We start from the raw sequence: 17,395 nt of genomic DNA, 5'->3' as shown, positions 1-17,395 counted from the left end.
AAAGGTAACATAATTACATTTAAAAAAAAAAAATGAGATTGGGAGAGAATAAACATCTTGTAGAGGATACAGTAGCAGGATGAGTAAACCATCCATTATAAAAAGAGCTTTGAAACATTCAACCAAAAATAGTTCAGTCAATGATAAAAGTTTGTGAAAGTGTACCAACTTATTTAGTAAAAAAAAAAAATTCTAAATAAAAATATTTGCCCCTATAAACACAAATATATTCTCATCAGTAAATTTCAGGTCAGTATAAATAAAAATTAAACTAAAATTAACTATATGCATTCTAGTTGATATTTAAGAAATGATTTGGCAGTATTCATTATTTCTAGAAATCAAAAATATATGTATTCCAAATACAAGAATTTACCCAAGTAAATAAGGGCATAAAGCAGTGCAAGAATAGTTCATGCAGCAATATCAAGACACACAGGTGAAAAATCAATTGAATGTCTAGCAACAGAGATCAGTGGAATAAGTTGCAATGTATCGATTCCACAGGATATTTAGTGGCAATAAAAAAAGGCTGCATAGATATCGATGTCAGAGTTGTCCATATCAGTTATCCATCATCACAAAATAAGCTTTCAGTAAATATATTCAAGTTTAAGTAAGTTTTAAAAAGATCTACTCAAGCTTGATCCTAATGTTGAATGCCAGCTATAAAGAATGAATCTGGTGAAAGCTACAACAGTATACTCATATTGTATGCATTGTTAAAATTGTGTAGACTTCCAGAATATGTGAGGAATGTTGTTGTTGTGTGCCATTGAGTTGGTTATGACTCATAGCATCCCTCTAAAGGGTTTCCAAGAGTGGCTGGTGGGTTAGAAAAGCCCACCTTGTGATTAGTAGTCTTGGGCTTATACTACAGAGCCACCCAGAGGTAATATCAGGAACAAAGGGATGAAATTAAGCAAAGTAAATATTTAGTGTCAAAAGAAGTAGGTATAGATGTTCATATTTATAGGAAATTACAAAATTCAGCTAAATCTGTAAGTCTGGACTTCACTTCTTTCATGAAAATAAAACTAAGAAAGTAACCATTGTGTTTTGTTAGTATAGTTTTACTTTCGTATTTTTACCTTTTCTGTGTTAATTTTTCAGAAGAAGAAAATATTTCCACTGTACAATCAGAAAACGTAGTCACACCACTTTGAAGAAATTAAGATCATCAGCGCCACATAAATCCAATAGAATAACAAATATAGTGTTTCCCTTAAAGATCTTGTTTTAAATGACTGCTTTGAAGTATACTCTTATACAGTGGGAAAGTTGTAGGCAGATTTTTTTTTTTTTCATGAACTACCATGATTTTGTTTTTTCTGTTCCTTTCCCAGTTACAAACAAGAGAATAGATCTTGCATGTCTATAAATTCAGACTGACAACTGTGAGTTAGTTACTTCAGTGCTTCTGCCAAGAAACACGAAAATTAGTGAACTTATATTCAACAGGTATTTTCAAAGAGGCTAATGTGTCTTGAGTTCATCTCTATGTATTGGACATTCACACATTAAGAAATAACATTTAAGAAACATAGCAATACAAAATAACATTTAAGAAAAATAGCAATCACAAAATACCTTTATCTTCTATTTGCTAGACCTAATCTATTCTGTATCTTAGCCATAAGAGTTGTTGTGAAATCACTGCTCACCTGAAGAATCTATCTTCTGACATAAGGCCAATCAACTTGAATATAAACAAATACATAGTTTCATAGAATCACCTTTTTACTGGATTAAAAACTACATAGAATCAATCATTTGTATTTGTGAATATTTTGAGAAATCTTTCCCGGATATTTTTGGTTTTTACACCATAGATGATAGGGTTCAACATGGGAGGTATAAGAAGATAAATGTTTGCTATAAAGATGTGGATGCATGGAGCAATGTGATGTGCAAATCTGTGGGTGATAAAGGAAAAAAAGGCAGGTATATAAAACACTAAGATGACCCAAACATGAGCACCACAAGTGCTCAAGGCCTTGAGTCTAGCTTTCTTTGATGGGAGTTGAAACACAGCATAGAGAATGAAAATATAAGACCATATTATAAGTATAAAGTCCACTCCACCAGTGAGGAAAGCCAAAATTAAGCCATAGATTCTGTATATCCTAGTATTCTCACAAGCCAATTTGATCAGAGCCATGAATTCACAGTAGGTGTGGGCAATGACATGAGTTTTGCAGTAGGTAAGCCTCAGCAGTAGAAAAGGATGAGGAGTCAGCAGGATAACTCCACGTAGGACAATAGTCAGAATCAAAGTCAGAATCATTGCAGGTGTCAGAATAGTGGAATGCCTAAGAGGATTGCAGATGGCCACATAGCGGTCAAAGGCCATTACCAACAGGAATCCCGACTCCATGGTAGACAAAGAGTGGATGAAGAATATCTGAGTGAGGCAAGCTTTAAAGTTTATTTTTCTGTCATCAAACCAGAAGAGGGTGAGGATTTTGGGGAGGGTCGTAGTGCTTAGCATCAAATCATTTACAGAGAGCATGCAGAGGAAGAGATACATGGGTTCATGCAGACTAGGCTCTGTCTTGATGATAAATACAAGAATACAATTCCCCATCAGAGCAATAATGTAGACCAGGCAGAAGGGGATGGAAATCCAGATGTGGGCCATCTCCAGCCCTGGGATTCCAAGGAGGAGGAAGGTGGTCGGGTGAAAATATGTTCTGTTTTGAACTAACATTTTCAGAGTCACTGAACCTACTCTATTTTGATTGCTTTAAAAATATTTTCAACATATCAAGCATAGATAATATTCTTTGTTTATATTTAAAATATTTGGTGGCAGTCCAATGACACATCAATTAGTAGGAAAATTGTCACCACTTTCAGGTATGAGTGTTCAGACGATGAATTGGCCAGTATTACTTTCATTAATATCAAGTTTCATAAGATGTAAAAGCCAGTAAATACTACTCTAGGAAAGAGAATAAACAGAATCTAAAGTTGGGATTCACCACTCCATATCTCTTTTCATCCTCCACTTTATGGTCACTACCTTGGAAGTTAAAATTTTGTTTATATTTTTACCAAATTAATAATTTAAATGAAGAGTCAAAAAAGTGTGTCGCTGATGTGTCTCTATATTAGATTTCCCCATATTTTGTTCTCTCCATGGGTAAGTTTTCTATCAGTCCCTTGGTGTCTCCAATGGTTAAGTGCTCTGCTGCTAATCCGAAGATGAATGGTACACATCCACCTAGAAGCAACTGAAAAGATGTTTGCAAATCTACTTCTGTAAATCAGTCACTGAAAATGCTATAGAGCACAGTTCTACTCTAACAAATATGGGGTCTACATGAGTTGGAGTCAACTCAACAGCAATTAGTTCTTGTATGCTCATTTTTAGTACATTAAATTATTATAAAGGATAAATTTATATTTTATATTAAATATAATTTGTGAGACTATAACGGTTATGTACAAAAGCAAATCTTTACATTTGGATCATTAAAAGAGGATTAAATTTTTAGTTTTACTCTGTTAAAGTTTTGCTACAGTTTTTAAAGCATAGACATTTAACCATTTCTCTCATATTCATCCCCTCACGATGATCACACATATGCTATTCCAAAGTCTAACTAATTTTTTTCAATATTATTATTTTTCTTAAATATCTTTAAATATCCCAAAGCTTTTTAAAAACAGAATCTGGTATGCATCAGTTGTTGTTATTAAGTGCTGTCGAGTCAGTTCCAAGTCATTGCAACCCTGCATAGAGTTTCTGAGGAGTGACTGGTAGATTCAAACTGCTGATCTTGTGATTAGCAGTCCTGTGCTTATCCTGCAGTGCCATACCAGTAAAAAGTAATACTTAATATCATGCTTAAATATTTTCTCCTTATTGAAAAATATCATTTGTTTTTAATTTTCCAAATGTTATCTTTATTTTAACTAAGACACTCTCTTTTGGGAAGACTTTATAGACCTTTCTTCAATTTAGGTGCTAAAGTATTCAAGGTTGATATAGCAGGTGAGCTTCCAGATTCTGCTTGAGTCTTATGAATGGACACCATTTGTTGCTCCATATGCATTCTGCATGGATTGTTAAATAGTTTTAAGTCCTCACCTGCATCCTACCCCAGCAGCAATAGCTTTGTCTCACATAGTCCTGCTACTTCTTCATTTGGCTGGTCTTTTTGTCTGGATTGCTGTGAGACAAATTGGTTCTCTCTTACTTTTGTCCTAATTTCCAAAGGTCTGCCTGGAACAACTATCTCATGAGAACAACTATCAATAATCATGAATGAGGGTATTTCTCTGGACTCCTCATGAGAATGCTCATGGAGGTGGCACATCACGTCCTTAGAGAGTTTTGTGCTCACTAGCGTACTATCCTAAAGGAGCAACAATTAAAGAAATCTGTGGCATTGGGGCCATGATTGCAATGATTTCATTGCATTTCAGGACACAAACACATCAAAACTACATAGGGAAAATATTAGGTTGCATAGTTTGAAGTCTATTAAGTTTTCCATAGTCCTATTATTTTGAGTTGTAGAGCAACGAATAAACAGAACCTGTAGCAATGAAAAGAAAATATCATCCATGGTGCATCAAAATTACCTGCTGGATAAAATTGTGTTTATCAACTTACCAATTTATCAAACACATCAATTTAACTGATGTTATATTATACACGGCACATAACAACAACAACAAATATTATACATATATTATATAGCATCAGATAAATTGATAGTTTTGTCAATTTGTATGTTGGAGAAGAATATTAAAAGTACCATGGACTGCTAGAAGAAAAACAAATCTGTCTTGGAAGAAGTATAACCAGGATGCTACTGAGAAGCCAGGATGGCAAAACTATGTGCCTCATACTTTGGATATGTCATCCTGTAAAAGGATATCATGTTTGGTAAAGTGAAGGGTCGTAAAAAAAGAGGAAGATCCCCCAATGAAATGGATTGATAAGATGACCGCAGCAATGGCCTTACACATAACAACAATTGTGAGGATGGCACAGGACAAGGCAGTGTCTCGTTCTGTTTTGCATAGGGTTGTTATGGATAGAAAGGGACTCAATGGCACCTAAAATCAATAACAATGCTATTTAATATTAACAAGAAGCAGACTATCTGTTTTTCAAAATTATATGGGTATTAAAATTCTTATCATATATAATAAATTTCCCATATACCATGTGGCAAATTAAAAGTCATATTATATTTATGATTACTGTTATTTTTATATAAGTACTGTCTTTCTAATGCAAGTCTGGAATCCTCAGTTCCAAATTAAAATGGAGAATAAACAGCAGTGCTGAGCGGCGCCGCTCTCTAGGTGGAGAGGGGGAACCCTGAAGGAGCTGCGGTGGGTCAGCTTTGGCAGTTTCTCTGCCTGGTCGGCTTCGTTATCTGACTGTGCACTCGTCACGTCCTTGGCACTATTGGGAAGCGGGATAATCAGGTGGCCTATATGAACCCAATAGCAATGGCCAGATCAAGGGGTCCAGTCCAGTCTTCAGGGCCAACGATACAAGATTATCTTAATCGACCAAGGCCCACCTGGGAAGAAGTGAAAGAGCAACTAGAAAAGAAAAAAAAAAGGCTTGAAGGCATTGGCTGAATTCGAAGAAAAAATGAATGAAAACTGGAAGAAAGAACTAGAGAAACATAGGGAGAAACTGTTAAGTGGAAGTGAGAGTTCATCTAAAAAAAGACAGAGAAAGAAAAAAGAAAAGAAGAAATCTGGTAGGTATGCATCTTCTTGATCAAGCTCTGATTCTTCCAGCAGTTCTTCAGATTCTGAAGATGAGCATAAAAAACAAGGAAAAAGGAAAAAGAAAAAGAAGAACCATTCACATAAATCTTCAGAAAGCTCCATGTCAGACACAGTCAGACAGTAAGGATAGTTTTAAGAAGAAAAAGAAGTCAAAGGATGCAACTGAGAAAGAAAAGGACCTGAAAGGACTTGGCAAAAAAAGAAAAATGTAGACTGAAGATAAACCTGTATCATCAGAGTCCTTGTCAGAATCTGATTATACTGAGGAGGTACGAGCAAAAAAAGAAGAAAAGCAGTGAAGAATGAGAAAAAGCAACAGAAAAAGCAAAGAAGAGAAAGAAGCATACTAAGAAAAAGAAGAAAGGCTGCTAGTTCAAGTCCTGACTCGCCATAATGGCAGGAAAAGTCAGGATTCCCTTAAAAAGAAAGTGCAATGTCTAAAGAAATTTCAACTGTGAGAAATACGACATATTTACTGAGATGCATGAGTTTTCTTGTTTTTAAACGTATTCCTGGACTTTCAGTAGCCACTCAGATGCCGCTGTGTGAAAGGGCCAGATTCGTTGCCTGCTGCTTGAACATCTTTTTTTCTCTTCCAGCGCTTAATAGCTGTGGGAGACAGTGCATTGCAGTAATACTAGTGGTTCAGATACTTGGGGATAAAGTGAGTATTCTTTACTAGAAGTATCTAATTATAAGTAACAGAAATTTAAACTGGACACGTCTTCAGCATGTGCTCAGAAATCTCCACATGACTCTAGCTAACATTTGGAACTAGGGATTACACTGATATATCAAAATCCTTGCTCTGTAGCTAAATGAATTTTTTTCTTTTCCCTCGTATACTTTTATTTACCAGGGGAAGGAGCTTTAGGGAGTGGGAGGGTGGTTTGCTATCTCTTTAGCTAGTGGAACAGCGTGCCTTTGACCCTCACACGTCCTATTTTTGTGGGTGCAGCAGCCATGCTTCCGGGGGAGGTCAGAGCGGGGCACAAGCAGTCTAGCCCTTTACCCAGCTGAGTGATATCCTGGGCCTCTGTCGGTGCTGCTTTGAGGGAACCCGAGAAACAGCCCTTTGCAGCTTAGAAAGCCCCAAAGCTCGGAAGTTTACCTCCACTTCAATAATACGGAGTATTGTTAGCATTAGATTGTGCTATGTCATTTGAATTAATTTTGACTACACTTTGACCTTGAAGAGTAATCATTTCAAATAGACACTGGTACTTTTTGAACTTGTTAGTTAAAAAATTCTAAAATGCATGTTTTATACTTTTAAATTTTCACCAGTTATGTAACCAGTGATAGTTATTTTATTTTTCTATGGATTTTGTTTAGGCTGCAAGTTTAGCTTTTGTAACTTCTTATTCTTGCTATGTTATGTTCATTTCTGTATTTAATGGCATACTTGCTGAGAAATTTAGCATGTAAAAAGCAGGTTTTTGATGTTTTATTGCTTTTCTTTTCACAGCTTCATATTGAAGCTGAGAATTACCATATTTAAGTTGAGTGGCAGGTCTGGTATGCTGTGTCTTGTTACATAAAGCTATTGCCAGAAACTTAGTAAAGAGAGTGTTTGAAAAACAAACAAACAAAACAAACAAACAAAAAGTAGTGCTGTTGCTTTTTAATTGATAATCTTCAGAAGAAATGCAGACTTAACAGTGATAATCAACGATAAACCAAAAAAAGAAGATGAAACAAAACAGGGAGATAATCCACAACAGATAAGATAATGAATTCCTTTTCCATCTTTTTTTTTTTCTATTTCCAGATACAGTTTGTATCATTCTCTGTACCACAACATAGACATTCACAGTGAATGCATGTTCATTTTATTAGCAAATAAAAAATGGAATAACAGTGGCATATTAAACTGGTTAGTTATTTATTAAAATGTTGTCCATGTACGTTATGGTGGCACTAGGAGGAAAATGTGGAAGCTCTGGTTGCTGTTGTTCAGTAGTGGTTTGTTGTTGTTGTTAAGTACCGTCAAGTCGATCCCAACTCATAGCGACCCTGTATAGGGTTTCCAAAGAGCAGCTGGTGAGCTTGAACTGCCGCCCTTGCAGTTCAAACGGCTTTGCAGTATGGTGCATTAACCCACAGCGCCACACCAGTACTCCTCAGTGGTAGGTTGTTGTTGTTGTTGTCAGGTGCCATCGAGTCGGAACCGACTCATAGCGACTCCATGCACAGCAGAACGAAACAATGTTCGATCCTGGGCCAACCTCACCATCGCTGCCACCCCCGAGTCCATCAATGATGCCACCTGGCCGATCCATCTCGTTGGAGGTCTTCCTCTTTTTCTCTGACCCTCCACCCTACCCAACATGACAGAGAGGGTGAAAATGAACTTCTATTGTATGGGCCTTCCTATATCTCTTAGGTTCACATACATTGTTTTCAGGCTATTCTACCTATTTGGAAGATAGTTGTTATTGGTGTTAAGTGCTGCTGAGTCAGTTCCAACTAATAGCTACCCTGTATAGGTATCCGAGGAGCGGCTGGTGTTTTGGACTGCCCACCTCGTGGTTCGTAGTCTAGTATTGCTCCAATAGTGTCACACCAGGAGTCCATATTTTCACTAAATAATGTTGTTAAATGCTGTTGATTTGTTTCTAACTCATAGCAACCCTGTACAGTGTTTCTGAGGAGCCACTGGTGGATTTGAACCACCGACTTATCCTACAGTGCTTATCCTACAGTGCCATGCTAGGACTTCACTAAATAATGCAAGGACTAAAATCATGATAAAATAAAAATCATTTTAAGAGCATGAGGAAAACACAAAATAGATGTTCCTCATCTATTTAGACAGAATTGCTGTCAATTTGAACATTTTTTAAGCTCATTTATGCAGATACATGTTGAAAGTTGGGGGAAGTACTGACAAGTTTCCATAGATTTCTATAGTAAAGATTCAAATATTAAGAAATCAGATAAGGGTTTTTATAATTTGAACTTAAAAGATGATACTGGAACCTCTTTCCACTTCTAGCCAAGTTGGAGTAACAGGGTCCCACCTGAAACAATTAAAATACAATAAAATTAAATGAAGTAAAGGCTCTTAAAATACTGGATATGCTGAGAGGTGGAAAACAAACAATTGCCCAAGTTCACTACCTGGAGACATTTTGCTTCCCTTGAATGCAGAAAGGGGGAACCTAGGTAGAGTTCAGTTTATTTTCTGAGTTGAGGAGCTAAAACAGAAATTCTGGGTTGTGGGGGAATATCAGAATCAGTGGATTTGAGTAATAGAAGGAAAAGATCTTCACAGAGAGGCCAATGATATTCAAAATCTACCTTTGAGTATTCTTTGTTGTTGCTGTTTTTCAGTGTCATTGAGTCGGTTCCAACTCATAGCAACCCTGTACAGAGTCTCCCAGGAGCAGCTGATAAGTTTGAACTGCTGACCCTAGGGTTCAAACCAACCTTGAGGTTGAGTGCTTATCATACATTGTCACACAATTCTGTGTAAGGAAATGATGCATAATTAGAGAAGCCAAAACCCACTGTAATCATGTCAAGTATGACTCAATGATGCTACAGGACAGAGCAGAACTGCTTCATATGGTTTCAAAGGCAGCCTCATCTTGATGGGTGCACAAAGCCTCATCTTTCTCACACACAATTAATGGCTTTGAACCACCAATCTGTGGTTACCAATGCTTAATCTACCACACCTGAAAGAACCACCCAATTTTTTTTGAAGAAACAACACTAGAAGGCCCAAGGGAGCAAGGCATAGTACCTGTTACAACTTTCTATACTAGAATTTTACAATTTATGATGATGTAGGTTAGTAAGAAGGAATCCTGATGGAGTTGTAAGATAAGCACTGTACTGCTAGCTGCAAGATTAGGCTCTGTACCCCTATATGGCATCACTATGAGTCAGAATCAACTTGATGGTGTGGGTTTGGTTTGTATTTAGAGTATTAAGAGGGATTTCTGGGTGGTGCAAATGGTTAAACACTTGCATACTAACTGAAAGGTTTGCACTCCAAGCAGATCCAGAGGGACACTGGTAGAAAGGCCTAGTGATTTGTTTCTACAAAGTTACAGCCTTGAAAATCTTACACAGCACAATTTTCCCCTGTAACATATGATATTGCTATGAGTCAGAATTGACTCAATGGCAATTAGTTAGATTTTAGAGTACAATAAAGGGTTTTATCACAAGGTTTTTGTTGTTAAGTGCAATAGAGTTAATTCCAACTTATAGCGACCAAGACAGGGTTTCTGAGGAGCAGCTGGTAGGTTTGAACTGCTGACCTCATGATTAGCAGCTGAGTCTTATCCTACAGCACCACACCATTACTCCCTTATCACAACAGTGGAGCAAAATCAGACCTAGATAAAATGCTACTTTGGTTTCACATAAAAACTTGAGCATTCCACATACAAACCCATTTCCCAAACAAATCAATTTCCATTGATTCTGACTCATATAAGGTAGAGTAGAGTTGTCTCATAAGCTTTCCAAAGCTGCAATCTTTACAGAACCAGATGGCGAAATCTTTTCACTGAAAGAGCAGCATTACTGATCTTTAGGCTAGCAGTCAAGCACTTAACCTACTCAGTACACTAAAAGGCAAAATTATAGTCTGGCATCCATTCTAGTGTACCAGTTATGAAAAGAAATAGGAAAACACAACTCATTTAAGATTAATTTAATTAAGATTAAGCCAGAAATGGCACAGATATTACAATTAAAGACTAGGGCATTTAAAGACTATATAAATGTATTCCATTTATAAAAAATTCATAGGAAAGATAAGTAGAAATGTGGATGAATTTAAATGAACCCAAATAAATTCGTTTAGATTAAATTACAAAATCAGAGCTAGAATATATGCTGAGTGGGATTTTCTAGTAGATTACATATTGTAGAGTAATAAATTTATGAATTTAAGATATATTAATAGACACTAATCTAGATGTACAGGGTCACTATGGGTCGGAACCGACTCGATGGCACTTAACAACAACAACAACAACAACAATCTAGATGAAATGAAGATTGTTTATTTAAAAATAGAGAATAAATGAACTGTACAATAACTTCAAGCAGTCAAATAAATAATGTTATTAATGTCCTTGAAGAATTCAGAAGGGAAATAGAATTTTTTTTACAAATTTTAGTAAATATTATAAATCTACATATCTGAGAAGTTTGATGACCATGACTACAAGAAATTTGAAGGAAATAACACAAACCCAAAACCAAACAAATATAAAAACCAACCCAAACTCATTGTTGTCAAATCAATTCTAATTCATGGTGACCTCATATGCTACAGAGTAGAACTGCCCCATAAAGGTTTTTAGCTGATCACCAGGATTTTTTTTTCCCACCAGTGCCTCTGGTTAGGTTCAAGCTGACCACCCTTAGGTTAACAGTCAAGAGCAAACAATTTGACACAACCTAAACACACACTCAACAGCACTTAACAACAACACAACAAAACAACACAAAGCCACACCATAATCAATTTTCTCAAAGACAGTGATAAAGAGAAAAAATTGAAAATAGCAGGTAAGAAGATATATTATATACAGAAAAACAAAGAAAAATGATAGTGGATCTCTCACTGAAAGCATTACCAGCTAAAAGAGAGCTGAGTAATGTATGCAAAGTACTGAAATTAATAAATGTTTGGACATATCTGGTCCTCCACAAAAGCAATTGAGAACATTGGGAAAAGCTGTCAAAACCGACTTTTTTTTTTTTTTTTTTTTGTCAGAATTCTGAGAAATTGTCCTAATTGTATTATTATTTTTCTTTAAAAATTTCATAATTATCTTTAATTACCCAGTATATCAGAGTAGAAAAATATTCTCTAAATTTGTTTTAACTGCTGTCAATTTGAATATATTTCAGAATAATAGGTCTTTTATGAAGAAAGTATATATGAATTTCTATTCCCACTCTGGAACTAATGAGATTAGGGGTCATAGTCTGCATAGTCAAAAAATACTAGCTTTATATATCCTCTCAAAATAAATTTAGTTATGATTTAATAAATCTCAAAATCTACACTAAAATTGTAAGTTAAGACAGACAAATCATAATAATTAAAAGTGTTTCCAAATTAACTTTTTCTCCTTACAATCTGTAGTTCTATACAGTCTACTGCTTAAAGGAATTAAATGTTTAGCATGCTTTACTGGTCCAGTATGAATGCCAATTTTAAGGAAAATTATTCCAGTCTAAGATAATCCTGTTTCATTCCATATTTTATCATGGTTTAAACACCCTTCTCTTTGTTGATGAGAAAAATCCTTGCAAAATCAAGCACTTTTAATTGTTAACATTTTAAAGAATCCCTCCCTGATCCTCTTGGTTTTAACACCATAAATAATGGGATTCATCATGGGTGGTATAAGGAGATATATATTAGCTATAAAAATGTGGATACGTGGAGCAATGTGGTGGCCAAACCTGTGGGTAAGAAAGGAGAAAAAGGCTGGTGTATAAAATACCAAAATAACCCATACATGAGAAACACAGGTGCTTAAAGTCTTGAGGCGGGATGTCTTGGATGGGAGATGGAAGACAGTGAGAAGAATAAGGACATAAGAACAAATGATCAAGATGAAATCTAGCCCTCCTGTCAGGAAGGCCACAATTAGGCTATAGGCTTGGCGAATCTTGATTTTATCACAAACCAGCTTTATTAGGGCCATGAACTCACAGTAAGTATGGGAGATGATGTTAGTTGGACAGTAAGAAAGCCACCTCAGAAGGAAGGGGTGTGGACTGAGGAGTATAACTCCTCTTAAGACTATGGCCAAACCTAAGCCTATAATGACTGCAGGTGTCAGAATACTAGAATGTCTCAATGGGCGGCAAATAGCAACGTAGCGGTCAAAAGCCATGGCCAAGATAAATCCAGATTCCATGGTAGACAGAGAATGGATGAAGTACATTTGAGTAAGGCAGGCTTCAAAGTAGATTTCTCTGTCATTGAACCAAAAGAGGCTGAGTATCTTGGGAATCGTAGAAGAAGTGAGCATCAAATCAACCAAAGATAACATGCACAGAAAGAGGTACATTGGTTCATGCAGCTTAGGATCTGACTTGACAATTAATAAAAGGGCAATATTTCCCATCAGTGCCAGTAAGTAGACCAAGAAGAAAGGGATGGAGATCCAGATGTGGGCAGACTCCAGCCCTGGAATGCCAACCAGTAGGAAGACAGTAGGTTGATAACCGGTCCTGTTAAAAGTTAGCATTGTGCAGATGATGGATGCCTTATAAACGGGACCAAATTAAAATAATAAAAATTGTAAATATGGGAATCCCAATGTTTCTTCACTGTTATGAATGGTGAGAGATGCTGACATCCTAATAATAATTTCCTCTGTAGTATCCTCTTTCAGTGCTGTAAACACATGAGACTTTTCTTTCTCACAGATGACACAGAAGCTATAAAAGAATAAAGGTGTAATGCAACAAGTTTTCAATTGGTGCTGCTGATGTCCTTGACATTTACAGAAAGTGTTGCTCAGTAGACTAGGTACCTTTTAGTAGTACAATAATTGATGCATTCCTAAATGATGAGATATAATTTTCTAACATGTGAGAGAGTTTTTCAAATAAAGGCACAAATATCATGATTAAGATTAATCTTGTGTCTATTAACTAGTGTCACCTTTCCCAAATAATAGACTTTTGAATAAGAGGATTGGAAATGCCACAATGTCAAAAAGTTCAGATTTAGCAAAGGGTAGAGTAGTGGGAAAAGTTGATCATATAATAGAAGGTAAGTCATTGATTTTATTTTAAAAGGAAGACCTTTATTTTCATTTCCAGCCAAGTGGAATGCTAAGAAATAAACATACTCACAAAGGAAAATCTGATAAGGAATGGAATAGCAATGAAAACATGGGTATTCTGATTCCTAGAGATTTGTGTTGTTTTGATCAATCAGATTTTTTCACGAAGGTAAAGATTATGTTCTTCAAAGTTACCCAATACCCTTGACATTGATATTTGTTTTCAAACAAAACTTTCCTATGCAGTTCTCAGTTCACAGACTTCAAATTATCAGAAAGATATATCTTGGAATGTATAAAGAGGTATTCTAGAAAGTTATTCAACAACACCAATTTTTAAATGAACAAACATTGTTCTGATTCAAATGTCAGTGTATGATAAGTTTATACAACATCTAATACTGGACATTTTTATCCTGAATAAAATTAAGTGTATTACAAAAAACAAGGTTTTCACTCTGTCAGGTCAAGATTTAAGGTCCTTGTTATTATTAGATTATGAAAAATATGCAAATCACAGCTTATACACTCAGTCTCAATTTTTTTTTTTTTTTTAACATTTGCTTTTAAAAAGTCAAAAGATAGAACCATCTTTCAGACAACCACAATGGCTGTCTTCACTATACAAAGTTTGACTAGAGCCTCATTCCATCCCACTCCTTCTTCTGGAACCACTGGATTCTTCCTTCCGACCTCAACCCCAACCCAAATCACTATAACCTGGTTATCCTACCTCTGTGCAAGTGACTGATCTTGTTGTCCAGCCTGAGTTCATCTAAATGTTAGTTTTAACTGCAACAAATTCCCTTGCTTTTCTTATCCTAGGGGACTACAGACCTACAGGAATATCCTGCACATATCTTCTCATGAGGATGTTGTCTCTGTGTAAGCAATTACACTAATATTTCTGGAAGGCACTCAGTCTTTGTGGTGTTTGTGCACCTGAGTTCCGTGCTTAAAAACTCATAAGAGATGGCATCTGTGTTCCAGGCACCTGTAATAGTTGATTCACTGCACCTCTTTGGCTTATGCACATACAGGTTTCATTATAGTGGATGTGATTAGAGGTGAAAGAAGTGGAGGGCACTATAAAGGCATAAGTCTATGAAGTAATTGGATAATAAAATTAATATATCCCCATGCCTCCACAAATTCTTAAGTAACATACTCTGAACTAGACTTAATTCCAAAACACACTTAAAGGCCTGGGACATTTCCTAGTCTGGTTCCTATCCTTGAATACCCTTGATTTTTCCTTGTTTAATAATAAAGTAGAGATTTTGCATTTCCCCATCAACCAAATCCAAACCTGTTGCTGTGGAGTTGATTCCAAACTCATAGCAACGTTACAGGACAACATCAAACTGTCTCATAGGGTTTCTAAGCCTATAGTCTTTATGGAAGCAGACTGCCACATCTTTCTCTTGTGAAGCTGCTCATGAGTTTGAACCAATAACATTTAATTAGCAGCCAAGTGCTTACCCACTGTACCATTAGTGCTCTTTCCAGAAATACAGGCACACCATTTTTATGTTTTGGTTATAATGTTATACCAAGGTTGGATTTATTTTCTTCAGACCTATTCTACCTCATTCTCCCCTTATGCTTGCATTACAGGAGAATTAAACTTTGAGGATTGTTTTTCCCTATAATCACAGAACATCTGACTTCCTGTTGAGTTTGATTACTGAAAGACACTAGCAGAATATATGAGGAAATAGAAGGGGAAAGCCAAGATATTTGCCTCCTTTCTATATATTCGACTATATCTTCTCCATATTGCAATTCTTGCCAAAGAGGAATACCATGGTCTCAGCTTCCACTAGGCAATTCACACTTCTAAGATCTAATCAAACTACTAATGATTTCCTGTTTCTTTGGACTAGAGTTGGCATGAATCTCTGTAGTTTTTATCTTAACTGTTAAATGTTTGACTTTTTGTTTCCCAGACACTTTATAAGTAATATTGACACTTTTCATTATAATATAGGGTTAGTGCCTTTGAAGTTTATTGTTCTTGTTTGACTGGATGGCAGAGTCCCAGTTGCCATCCAGTTGACTCTGACCCATGGCACCCCCAAGTGTGTCAATGTAGAACCATGTTCCATAGGGTTTTCAGTAGTTGATTTTTCAGAAGTAGATCTCTAAGCCTTCCTTCTGAGATAGTGCTGGATGGAAATCTCTTCTCTTTCAGTTAGCAGCAGAGTGCATTAGCCATTGACATCATCCAGTAACTCTCAGCAAAGAATATTTTTCCTTTAATTACCTCTTTTGAAAGGTTTGAAACAATCAAAATATTACAACAGATTGATCTTTGTTGTTGTTGTTAAGTGCCAGCAGGCCACTCTGACTCATAACTATCCTGTATAGGGTTTTCAAGGAGTGGTTGGTAGGATTGAACCAATGACCTTGCAGTTAGCCGTCCAATGCTTACCCAACAGTGCCACACCAGGATAGCCTAATCTTAAAAATACTAGTAGGGAGAACAAACAAGATGGCAGATAAAGTAGTAGTGCAGTGAGGATCTCCATCTGCAACAACACAGAATACCAGACCAAGCAGGTTCAGGATGGTCCAGAACTCTTAACCACATATAAAAGAATATTTAGAAAGTTTGAAGGCTTACAACCAGTGGAATTTGTAGCAGAGGCAAGAAATCCAGTGCTTTCTAATCCAAGATGCCCAGCTGATCCCAGAGCAGCCATCTTGGGTGAGATTGAGCATGGGAAGGATCAGAGCCACCATGGATACCTGACAGAACTGCAGAGATAAAGGTGTCAACATTCTTTTTATTTAAAATCTGTTCATTTGTCTCTCACTGTCTGTATACCTCCATTCTGGTGACTAGAAGCTAGAGGGTGTGCCCGAACAAGTGGACACCCCACCCCAACCCCCAAGGATTCTATTATGCACACTCACAGATCTCCTCAAAATTAAAAAGGAACACTTACTACTTAAAACCAAATGGCAATGGAAGACAGCCACAGCTGGCCCTGAACTGTTTATCACTAGGAAAAAAGGCCTGAACAGGGGTTGTGGAGTGGGACAAGCAGACTAAAAAGGAAACAGGCCAAAAATTAAATCCTGTGTTATGTCATAACTACCAACAGTGGCATCTTGAAATTTCTCAGGTGGCCTTGAAGGCAAGAGGTCAAAAGAGAATATTTAAATCATACTCATATTGTTGTTGTTGTGAAGTGCCGTCGAGTTGGTTCTGACCCATAGCGACCCTGTATAGGGTTTCCGAGGCGTAGCTGGTGAGCTTGAACCGCCGACCTTGCAGTTCAAACGGCTTTGCAGTCTAGCGCATTAACCCACAGCGCCACACCAGGACTCCATACTCATATTAGGATACAGATTTTCTTTTCCTCTTCTCTCTTTTCTGAAAGTATAGGCTATAGCATCAAATCCGGGCTCTTTCTCTCCCTACATGACTCTTGAAGAGACAGCAATTGCTGTCATATAGTGAAGCTATGATCACACCCTATAGAATCCCACAATACAAACAAGAACCAATAACAGCTGCCATACACCAGGTAGACAGCCAACACCTGTGACAGTTACTCTGGGTCAAATAATAAGAAGAGTGAAAAGGGAAGCCCATCTCCTGATAACGTCTACCTGGAGGCTATCAAAAAGCATAAAGAATACCAAATCACACACTCATCTAAGTATTAAGGCCACAGCTAACTACTAAACATGCCCAAGAAACAGAAAGAGATGACCATATCAGCACATATCCAGAAACAAGATAAAGTGACTGAGACAAATGATCTGGACATAGACCTACACTCCATTCTGAAAAGCAAAAAAGATAAGCATTCAAGAAGCTCAATGAACCCAGGAAG

General features: G+C 36.7%; 2 protein-coding genes and 1 pseudogene across 2 annotated transcripts; 1 reads left to right on the top strand and 2 right to left on the bottom strand.

Moving 5' to 3' along the window:
* Positions 1-1,765: 1,765 nt before the first annotated feature.
* Positions 1,766-5,038, bottom strand: LOC102821198 (olfactory receptor 52K1-like). Its single transcript, XM_006870357.1, has 2 exons — positions 5,017-5,038; positions 1,766-2,721 (listed from the first exon to the last, which is right to left on the bottom strand). Exons 1-2 carry the CDS (start codon positions 5,036-5,038, stop codon positions 1,766-1,768), a joined length of 978 nt encoding a protein of 325 aa, XP_006870419.1.
* Positions 5,039-5,406: 368 nt separating this feature from the next.
* Positions 5,407-6,160, top strand: LOC102820814 (annotated as a pseudogene).
* Positions 6,161-12,059: 5,899 nt separating this feature from the next.
* Positions 12,060-13,004, bottom strand: LOC102820434 (olfactory receptor 52D1-like). The gene has a single exon (XM_006870356.1). It carries the CDS (start codon positions 13,002-13,004, stop codon positions 12,060-12,062), a length of 945 nt encoding a protein of 314 aa, XP_006870418.1.
* Positions 13,005-17,395: the final 4,391 nt, after the last annotated feature.

This window comes from Chrysochloris asiatica, unplaced genomic scaffold (genome assembly GCF_000296735.1).
Source record: "Chrysochloris asiatica unplaced genomic scaffold, ChrAsi1.0 scaffold00140, whole genome shotgun sequence".
NCBI lineage: Eukaryota > Metazoa > Chordata > Mammalia > Afrosoricida > Chrysochloridae > Chrysochloris > Chrysochloris asiatica.
Note: the sequence above shows the minus strand (reverse complement) of the source record. Positions and strands in the feature narration are given on the sequence as shown.

Excerpts from the sequence above, each read along its gene's own strand:
- LOC102821198 (XM_006870357.1), bottom strand. The coding sequence starts at position 5,038 with ATGCAAAACAGAACGAGACACT. Across the intron at positions 2,722-5,016 it reads GCAAAACAGAACGAGACACT|TGACTCTGAAAATGTTAGTT; the intron begins GCCTTGTCCTGT and ends GAGTAGGTTCAG.
- LOC102820434 (XM_006870356.1), bottom strand. The coding sequence starts at position 13,004 with ATGCTAACTTTTAACAGGACCGGTTATCAACCTACTGTCTTCCTACTG.